Source organism: Acartia tonsa, chromosome 3, assembly GCF_053477335.1.
Source record: "Acartia tonsa isolate MP-2025a chromosome 3, ASM5347733v1, whole genome shotgun sequence".
NCBI classification, from domain to species: domain Eukaryota; kingdom Metazoa; phylum Arthropoda; class Copepoda; order Calanoida; family Acartiidae; genus Acartia; species Acartia tonsa.
Window position 1 is genome coordinate 20,995,084 of NC_137262.1, and position 11,312 is coordinate 21,006,395.

Sequence of the window (11,312 nt, forward strand, 5' to 3'; positions counted from 1 at the left end):
ACTAACTTATTGCTGCATATAAATAACTATGCCAATATTATATTTTCAAATTTACCCAAGCACTATTGTAAATAAGATTATGTGGATTATATGAAAGTGTGTGATATGCAAAGTTTTTTTTCAATGATATAGAATCAAAAATACTGTTTTAAGAGCTTGGGTAATTCAATACATGTAAAAAAAAATAGGTTCGTTTGTGAATTTCTGATCATACTTATGAGGAAATCACAATAAGAATGATTCCGCCATTTAGTAACAAAAGATACATGATAATATCGTAAAATAAAACCAACATATGGTTTTCGCAATGCATTTTTTAAAACAAATATCAAAACTTTTATTGTTAAAAATCTTGAGAACTTTAGATCCCTAATTCTATATGTTCATTTGTTGTCTGTCAAGCACTTTTTAAATCTTTTTTTTTTTTAAGCATATACAGAATATTTATTTTCTTAAATCCAGATAGCTTGGCTAGTCTGATTCAGCCTTTTTATTATGGATTTGTAACATACTTTATGTGGCAAATAGAACATCTTCAATTTTTAATCCAAAGGGCTTCGCTTCTCTAAATTAGTCTCTTTAAAAGCATTTTTAAAGAAATTATTTAAACAAACCACAGATTTTCAATTGTTTAAAGTTTAAAGTATCTGTTTCTTCAGTTTCCATCTGAATAAAAGCACTATGCTTTTTGTTGTTGTGAATATTTGATTTTTGCATATTAAATTATCATTTTTACAATAATTGTTTAAGAAATGCATATTTCTTTTTATTTCCTCAATCAGATTAACATTGCTTTTTCATAAGTTGTTTGGTCTTTTTAGCACATGAAAAGGGATGGAACTCGTAAAGGATGCTGATTTTGTGTGTTTGGTTTTAAAATGTTTTTAAATTGCTTGAAATTTTTTTCAGAACAAAAGAATATTCAACCACATCTTTCAATTAACAAAGAAAAAAAGGTTCGAATCCAAGTATATGCTTGGTAAAGATCGAAATAAGTAATACACAACACATAAAGTAATGTTATAATCTATTTAGTTAATCAAAAAACAAGTATATAAAGATTCATTTTTATTTATTTGATAATTAAAACTAACTTTTGAGATTGCAATATTATCACAAAGTATAAAGAAAAATAACAAAAAAGCAATAACAATAACAAGTAACAATCATATTAAACTAATAATCTCACAATGAATACAACTACTACTAAAGGACTATAAATTAAGAAATTACATTTAATACTGAATACTATATCTTAATATATCTAGTCTTTAGAAATACAATAGAATGTTAAATAAATACTCTACTACGATTTCTCAACATATTCTTATTTTATAAGTTCGTCAGACAGTCTTTTTTATACTAATTATGTCAAAGATTTATGATGGTTTTAATTTTTATATTATTTTACTAAAGAAATAAATTCTTATTCAATAGCAGACCTCAGCGGCATTTACATCTTTGACCAACCAAGAGATTCAAACAATTTTGCCATAGTTTGGTTCATTTTTTTGTCGTTGAGCAATGATCAGAAGCCGTAGGACAATTCGTCCTCTCAAAGTTTGAGGAGAACGTTCATAAGTCAGGTTTTAATCCATTTACAGCAATCTTTTAAAAGTTAAGATTTTAATTTTGATTAAAGTTATTAAACATATTAAGTATACTTATTAATTAAAGATTTTAAAAAAATTAATGATTAATTTGTTCAAAATAGTACAACTAGAATTAGATTGCAAAATCATATGAAGGAAAAGCTCAGAAAAAATATCTTTGTTTCATTATTACGGGGGTTATTTCAAATAACTTAGCCTATGTTACAGTGGATTTATGTAACAAATGCTTTGTAGATTAATTATTTTGAATTTGTGATCATATAATATAGGAAATCTTAACTTTCCTTGTTTTTTTGTCTTCTAGACCATATTATACATTGTCCTGACAAAGTCTATAATCCTGAAAACATCAAGCCCTGCCACAGTTATCCCTGAGGCACTTCTTGGCATGTTGTCGGTCTTCCCGGCATCGTTGAAGCTCTGAGCAGCGCCTCCCATGAAGTAATCGAAGAAGTTGTTGATAAGCTTGACAACATACATGACTGTCTCGCTGCTCTGGATGATCTGTCTGTTGATGGGAGCCTGTACGTCAGCCTAAAACACAAATTTTCAAAGTGATAAATCCTATTCACTGGGCAGTTTGATAGCTATTTGCAGGTTTGTATATTGTATTAAGAATAAGAAGAACCAACAATTTCTTTTTATATCTATTTTACAATTTTTTTAGATGACACATTCAAAGTTGAATTATGGCAAAGACTTGAAAGTTTTGAAGAGATCTTAAAAATGTTTTGATAATTTGAGTGAATGAAATGACAATTCTGCAAAAGGAAAAATTACAAGGATGTTTAGATAAACAAGACTGTAGATGTGTAGATTATCTAACAGTTAAACTAAAACACTCTATTGTACCTTTTCTTTTACTAAGTAAGTTTTGTTTTCATTATATCATACATATTCAAAAGTTTATGTAAAATGCTTGTATCTTTTCTCTTTATGTACTGCATGAAATCATGCAACAATTTATTGGTTATGCATCATGATTTACATGTTACAATTTCATTAACTTTTACTATCTTAATTACTATTTGGATAACATTTATTACTAGAAACGCGGTTTGAACAGGCATCCTTTCTTAAATTATTAAATAAAACACAACTTTAAAAATAAAGGTAATATTTTGTAAATCTAAAAGTGCAATAATAAAATGTTTCAATTTCAAGGTCCAACTTTTTAAAATCCAACAAATGCAATCATTTGAAATTTTTTCTTCGTGCAGATTTAAATTTAAAGAAAAATTACTATGGACATAAATATGACATCACACATATGACGAGAAATCTTTTTCTTAAAAATGTAAAATCATTCTTTACCTTGAAACCAATTAGGCCCTATGTGTGAGTGTGTCTGTAGGTTTTGTGTGTGAATGTGTGTAAAGTATGTCTTTGGGTTTGTGTGTGTACGACTCTGTGCAAATATAAAATCTTTCATCATTGACACATTGCATGGCTAGCTGTATTAGAGAAGGTAAATTACAACATTTAAGGATGATTAAAATCAATGTTACACTGAAATCATTTAACACTTTATATTGATTAGCAGCGAATCTACTCTATATGTAATAGGCGTTGGTTGATAAGTGTGTTTTTGTAACGTTTATAATGTAGCAAAAATCGTAGGTGAATAAAATATAGGCTTCCATTCTTTTCAAAACAATATTTAAAATAGACCTTTAAAATGGCATTTAGTTTATCTACAATTTAATTTTTATTATAGTTGCACTAAAGCTTACTTGTTGTGGATTGCACACTACATTTCAATCGTGCGCTTTCAAGCGCGTTTTTGTCAAGGCTTAATGTGTACATTAATTTGTATCTCTTTCTCTACTACAAATTCATATAAATCAATAATTATTGTGTCGTGACCATATATACGAAGAATTAATCATGTATTTGAAACTAAAAGTGTAAATATTTCCCATTTCAAAATTATAAACTAAAATATAACACAAAAATGTAAGGTATGGAACATAGACGTCCAAGGGGGGGGGGGTAATGGGGTGATTACCCCCCCCCCCCTCCCAAACGAATTTTCCCTTTTTCATTTTACCCCCCAATTTAAAATTTACCCCTTCCCTGGGGGTGCCGTAGGCACCCCCAAACATTTAGGAGGGGGTATTTACCCCTCCCAAACAATTTTTGGGGGTAAATACCCCCTCAAAAAAAAAAAATCTCTAACAAAAAAAATTTTGCGCTAAATTAAGCAATAATTTTGTACCATAAAAGAAAAAAATGTATAAATTTTTTAAAATTAATTAACTTTAACTACTTACATCACAAAAGCATAATTTTTTTTCAACTAGAAATTTATAATAATGAGTATTAAGCAATAACTATAATTGATATAGATTATATTAATCACAAATTATTGCCCTTGATAATCTAATTTTATAACATAACACTGTCCATTTGTCCGTCCATGACATTTATCTGCAATACAATGAAAGTTGAAATGTGTATCATTGCTCCTACTACTGGTACTAGCTGTGACATTGAATTATTTAGTTCTGGTCCATTGCCTAATTTAGAGATAATACCAACCATGGGATGCCAATATAATTGAGTGATGCAACAATAAATATTTGTTAACATATAAATGATAATAAAAGGATAAAATATAATAACACTTTTTTTATTTTAAAGAGGAAAGGGATTAATTTTAATGAAAGAGGAAAGTTAGTGTGAATTTAAAAAAGGAAAAAAAATAGAGGATCTACATTTTATTAAATTATTACTTAATTCTTTCTTTCCATAGTGCAACTTGTCACCTCATACCTCAAAAATACCTATATAATTGGGTTGGGCCAGATACTTTTTTGGCCAGATACAGGATATCCGGCTGATTTCTAAGGCCAGATATTCAGTATTCGGCAAAATACAGGATATCCGGAAGAATAAATGTTTTTCCGGTAAATTATCGGATATACATCCGAATAACCAGTTTCCGGTAAATTACCGGTTATCCGGTCGAATAACCGGATATTTGAAGGATGCTGGATATCTGGCATTATAAATCAGCCGGATATCCGTATCTGTATAAAAATAATCCGGCCCAACCCTATCATTTATGTATGCAATTCAATTTTGACTTTGGAAGATTACTTGCTACACCTTCATCCTTATAATAAAGTAACAGGATGTCTCTCTGTTTGTCTGTGTGTTTGTATGTCTGTACCGAAGGATCTCGCTAACCGCTGAACCTATCTGGTTCTCCTTAACAGGGTAGCTTCTCATAGGTCCCGGGAAGGTTTATCACTATTTTCTTAGGGGGTGGGACACCCCTAACCCCCACAAAAAATAAAAAAATACCCCCCCCAAAAAAAATTATTTTTTTAACAAAAAAATTGCCCCCCGCACCCCACAAAAAAAATTTTCCACCCCCCAAATTTTATTTTACTTTTTCTTTTAAAATCTAAAATAAGAAAATTGGGCTATCAAATTCGACTCCCCTCTCCTCAAGTGCTCTAGGGGCGTAGCCGCTAGTATGTTATAATTGAGACTGCCCACATTTTTTTGGTAAATTTCAGGTTTATATCAACACACTAGAATTGAAATTTTGTAAAAATCTTTAGAATTCAGATGGTACAAAAGCTTTAAAAACAGGTCTTTTTCCAGATTTATTGCCTAATTAGCAAGATGCAATTTTTACAATGCGCTCTTAGCATGATAAGTTGTAATCGCCGTATTTTCATGAACATAAAAGAGGTAGAATTTTTGCCTGTGTGTTTGTGACAATATCAAAGGTTATCTCTTTTAAAACATGAGAAGGCCAATGATCTATTTAACGTTAACTTTAAAACATCTGGTACTAAGGTAAAAGTTTCATTAATTAATGATTTTAAAGAATATATCTACAATCCAAAATATCTACCTTGATGTTATCGACAAAATATTCCTCAATATTATTCTGGAAGTCCTCAGAGAGGAATAGTTCCTCAGCCCTACTCCTGGTGACAGGATCAGAGATGACCATGGGGAGCAGAGCGGGCACGTGGGGCATAATTCCCTTCAGCAAAGTAAGGGACATGGTCAAGAACAGAGTCCAGGGGCAAACCTGAAAAATTTATAAAATCATCATTTCAATAAAAAATAATTGGCTAAATAAAATGCTTAGTCTATTTTAAAGTTTTACTATTTTTAGTATTTTCTCTGTAGTAAACAAATGCAATCAATATAATGAACACTATTGAAAATAAAAATTCTCATAGATGTGAAAAATTTGTGAAACCTGTCACTCACATGACTCACAAAAAATACATTAAATTTTTTTTAGTGCAGCTTTGATACATCCTTGTCTAATTGTCTTGGATTTAAAAACTCTTGTCATTTGTTTAAATGTAAAATTAAGATAACATTATTTTTTATGTTTAAAATAGATACATAATTACATATAATGATAAATGTAAAATTATAATAGATACATACATGTATGTTAGAAGTATAATGAACAAAGAAAATGTTACGCTACAGAGAAACATTTCAATGCCAACCAACCAACCAAACAACCAGCAATGCAACCCCACTAGGGTTACCATACAATATATTTAAACTTTCTCATCAAATTGCGACTTCTTACATATATAAGTTAGTTAAGAACCCAAATTAAATCATAGGAACAATTGATTAAAAGTCTTTGAGTACAAGTCAGTAAAGTATTCTAGGATAAAAGAAAATTACTTTCCTTATTTAGCTAAAAAAGTGATTTTTTTGGTAGTTTGTAAGAAAATCTTACTAGTCTCACTCAACTAATTGTGAAACTTTTATAGCATGGCCTAAAAGGTTTAATTAGAAAATAAACATAAATAAAAATGATATAGCTGAAACTGTATACTTTAATACTATAATAATCATATTGTACACGAAATATCATAAAAAAAATACCAGCAAAAATTTTAATATAAATTAACTAAAAGAAATAAATAATCCACACTTCTTAATTCTTAGCATAAGTATATAATAGAAATTTTTTAAAAAAATATATTCTATGCCTGATCTAAAAAAATATTGTGAAAATAGACTTCTCATTTAACTCCTTTTTGGACTCAAAAAGAAATAACACTGAAAAGATATTTCATCGGAACAAAAACTACCTTTTTTACCTCACAAATAAAAAATTTTCTCAACACCAATTTCCTGGAAAAGGTAAAGACGGAGGGAAATATCAAATGGGGAAAACGTGTTTACCTCTGTTTCTGACATAAGATTAGTGGTAGGGTGTAGCTCCCTGGAGAGGGACTCAATCATGCTGATATCTAAGGCTGGCATTTTGTCTGAAATTAATAAAAAATAATAATATGATAAAACATACAATTAAAGGGTATCGCATGATTATATAGTGTTAACATTTATAGAAAATATTATGAACAGATTTTCTTTAAAAAATTAGAAAAAAAATATTTTAGGACGGTAATGGTTATTTCAAAAAGCAATTTTGAAAATATTTAATAGCGTAAGTTATTTATGTAATTATTAGAACTGACATTTAATGTTTTCTTCCTTATTGTTACAGTACGTTGTCAACATAAGGAACAAATATTCTGAAACAACCAGGACAATTATGTTCACAAATTGCCAGAAATAACCTGTCAAACATTTTAATGAAGAACAGAACAGTAATCTGTATTACAGTAATTATGTAGATTATATTTTTTTATACGCGGAAACTATATATGTAATTAACATGTCTTGAAATCACTGTCGTTTGTAATATGAGTGTAATTGATGGTGGCCTGAATGGTTATCTTTTAAAGGAAGGATTTTCTCATTTTCTATTCTATTTAAAATTTTATAAAATAAGTCTCTTTCTTTGAAAAGGAAGCATTTCTTAATTGACAATTTAAAACTAAAGATTCTCATAAACTTAAAAGTATATAATTACAAGCTTTATAAGCAATACTGCTCTTTTTTAGTGATTAATAACAATGTGTCATTGTGTAAAAAAGCTTTAATTTTCCAAACAATTAAAATAATTAAGTAAAAGTTACTTCTGGTGTGAAACACCTTTTCTTCAAGGTTACCTCATTTAAAATTTAAACAAAGACTTAAGTTATAACTAAGCATGTTCTATCAAGCCTAAGTTCCCTTACACTGTGAATCACTAAGCAAGATTTGATACAAGTTTACCCCTAGAGGTTATAATAATAAAGGTTATTTTTATAACCATTTAGAATTACCAATCTCTAAATATTAGACATTGCAAATTATAACCCACATGGTTTACACAATCTTCGTAGATAGATATACCAAATTGTAAAGAGAAATAAATTTGTTTCTAATGTTCCAAATTCATATTTGATATGCATTATGCATTTCTGCCTAAAATTTGACCAAAAAAATCTATTCCAAATTATGTTTGCAAAACCAATCATTCTTGTGTTAGGGTATATATAAAGATCAGAATTGAAAGTAGGGAAAAAAATGTAGAGCAATGTAAACGACCTTGAGGCAATGGGTTACAATACTTAAATATATATTATATGCTCAATATATTCAATGCCATAGGTAGAGTTTACACATTACTACAAATGCTTAGCCGAATTCAAGAGATGTGGTAAAGGCAAGCCAGTTTAAAATAAGCTCCTAGGTCCTTCATTAACTATTATTTTTAGTGAAAGGTATAATTTTGGGTAGGATGAATATTTTGTTAGTTTAAATAGAGATAAAAGTAGAATAATGGGTCAGACTTAAATCTAAAATTTACTGCATGAAAGCCTAAATCTTCACCTAATTCAAGGTTTTTGTTCTTAATTAGTGTTTAAACATAATAGCTTGATTTAAATTTACCACACATGTTGACCCAGCAAGGTCGCAAGTCTCTCTTATATAAAAAGGAGTCAGCTATATACCAGAGTTGTGATACGAGGTGTTCCACCAAAGAATTTGTATGTTTCACTCTTTTGTTCTTTTTTACGGAGGGCTATAATTCTTCATAATTTTTTGTGTTGTATGGAATAAATATAACATGCTTATATTAATTGAATTACTAAAATTTTACACAAATGATATATTTTGAAAATATCATATTTTATTTTTTAGTTTACAATGATGACATAAAGATAAGGGAAGAATATAACCTAAGAATTTAGAACAGACTTTTTAAAAATAAAATTTCATAATCTTGCTCTCATTATACAGTATCTATATTTTAATGTGAACAATATAAAATAAGCACAATACACATGTTTGGTACCTTGTTACCATTGTTCTACTTGATTTTAATTTAATATATGAATAATATGGTCGCATACTAAAGCTATTTTTTAGAACAAAAATAGTGATAAAGGAAAGCGATAAAGAAGAGAAAGAGCAACATTGGAGAAAGTAAGCGAGAAAAAAATGAAAAATTGCAGATTGCTCGAATCTAGATGTACAAAATATGAAATGTTAGAAGCGTGATGCAAAAACATAAATATGGATGCTGAGGTCATGGACAAACAATATAAAAACTGAATGGAATAAAAAGGCAGATAAAGATGTATAAACTCAATTGACATGAGAAACTATTCTGCAATGTTTATGGTATTATAAAATTGGATTTTTTAAATATTTTTACTGCAATCTTCAATAATATGTTCTCTTATTTTTCCTATATTAATTTCTATCTGTAAAGTCTGCTTTGATGCTGTTAAGATAATATATCTAGTATATATATTTGACTAGTATACCAAGAACCGCTTGGTCATTCCCGGTATGAAATGCATAAAATGCGCTGAAGGATAGAAAAAGAAGAATGTGTGTGTGTGTGTGTGTGTGTGCGTACAAGTGCGTAACTGCTGCGTACAAGTGGTGCGTATCTGTGCGTATGTTTTTCCAGTTTTCATGGTACAAGGTTAAAAATTTCTCGGGTTAAATATTGCTTAGTAGAGAGGAAGAAAGAGGGCTTACAATGGAATTGATTTAACAAAGTCAAAAACTTTTTTTATTTTATTAATAAATAAAAGATCTATTACAAAACAATTAATGTTATAGGATATGAAAAAGTAATCTAACTATTATCTAAAATATATCGATAATAATCGATAAAACTCCTGAATGATGCGTTAGATTTTAGAGTTGTATATCGTAGTTTCTGAGGCCACGCTCCAAATATTGTGCAACAAATAAATGAGATAATAATGAAAGAGTGGAATACTTTAAGCCCGTACATTTATGGGGATATCCTAGCTTTTCTTAACTAACCTTTCCTAACCTAACCATTTGCTATAATGAGAAATATGTGCAGTTTGAAATTTAAAAGTAGGATAAACTCCTTGGTGTTAAATCATAATTATTTTAATACGAAATTAAAAAAAAAACCAAATAGCTCAAAAAATGTGGAAGCTAATTTCAGGATTTTGCAAAGGTCAAAATTAAAATGAGTTGCATAGTTCAATGTCACTTTTTGGAAACAAAAATATGCAAATATCAATCCAATTTTTTTTAATAATTTTAAATAATATCCTCTAAAATAGCTAAAAAGAACGTGTTTAATTTAACATACGCTAGAATAATTTGTCAGCAGAAGAAAAGTAAGCATCTTTTTAACTCATCAAACAAAATAACAACAATGGCAAATACAAACAAATAAAAACTCTTTCCTTGTCATTCAATATTGTATATTGTTTACTAGAATGATTCTTAGATTGTAGTTTATTTGTTTAATTGTTTATCTTTTACTAGCGGCTACGCCCCCTAGAGGCCTCTAGTGGCACTTTAAATGTTTGTAAAAAAAATACTTTACCTATCCATGTTGCGTTCAATCTATGCTGCGTTCAAGTCGCTAAACGTAATTTTTTTTTTAGATTTTTTGTAATTGCTCTTGGTAGGGTGGTGTTACCCTCCCCCAAAATATTTATAAACCTTACCAGGACCTATGAGAATCTACCCTGTTAAGGAGAACACGATCGGTTCAGCGGTTAGCGAGATAATTCGGAACAAGCACACAAACACACAGACAAACATCCTGTTACTTTATTACAAGGATCTTTCACATTAAAACAGGCACATATACAGACTTTAGCACTAGGAGGGTAAGTTCTGACACTCTACAAGTCTTATTGTTCATTTGTCATTAAGTTTTAGAGATTCATTTTTTATTGATTTTGTAAGAAAGCCATTCATTAACATTTGCAAACACTAAATCATCTAGTTTTTACTTTTTTGTTCAAATAATTATTAGTTGGTGATTGATAATTCTTTAAATAAATAACGTATTTGAAAAAAAAACAATAAGACATGATAGACCATGCAAAAACTATAATATACCTAAAATTAACTAAACAAATTAACTAGAGTATTGAAATAAACAAGGATGACAACATCCATAAAAGCGAAGCTCTGAAACGGTAGGACAAACGGACATTAACACTTGTATAATGTCAGAACTGAATAATCAGAATGCTAATGTATAAGAGTCAAAGCAAAATTTAAGTAAATTTGTTGAAAAACTGCTTGATACAGGATAATGATTATGGACATACTTACATTTTTAGGACTTGATTATAGAGTAGCTTCGCTTATAATATTGTACTTTGTTGTCCCAGGAATCAGTATACCAAAAATCAGACCAATCGGATAATTAGGTAACATACAAATTTGTTGTTTAAAATGTAAAAAAAATCAACATGTTTAAAATGGACGTAAGGACATTCTGGTAATGATTATAGAGTTGCTACGCTTTCTAACTCGTACCTAACTATTACAGGAATCACCATGCAAAAT

General features: G+C 29.1%; 1 protein-coding gene across 1 annotated transcript; it reads right to left on the reverse strand.

Annotated features, from left to right (window-relative positions):
- Positions 1–1,055: 1,055 nt before the first annotated feature.
- LOC145313614 (uncharacterized) lies at positions 1,056–6,883 on the reverse strand. Its single transcript, XM_080153088.1, has 3 exons — positions 6,798–6,883; positions 5,485–5,667; positions 1,056–2,147 (listed from the first exon to the last, which is right to left on the reverse strand). Exons 1-3 carry the CDS (start codon positions 6,876–6,878, stop codon positions 1,914–1,916), a joined length of 498 nt encoding a protein of 165 aa, XP_080009214.1. The 5' UTR covers positions 6,879–6,883; the 3' UTR covers positions 1,056–1,913.
- Positions 6,884–11,312: the final 4,429 nt, after the last annotated feature.

What these genes read in the sequence shown, in the direction of transcription:
- LOC145313614 (XM_080153088.1), bottom strand. Translation starts at nt 6,878, where the DNA reads ATGCCAGCCTTAGATATCAGCATGATTGAGTCCCTCTCCAGGGAGCTA. An exon ending in ATCTTATGTCAGAAACAGAG is followed by an intron (nt 5,668 to 6,797) that starts GTAAACACGTTT and finishes TAAATTTTTCAG; the next exon opens with GTTTGCCCCTGGACTCTGTT. An exon ending in ATTTTGTCGATAACATCAAG is followed by an intron (nt 2,148 to 5,484) that starts GTAGATATTTTG and finishes TTTGTGTTTTAG; the next exon opens with GCTGACGTACAGGCTCCCAT.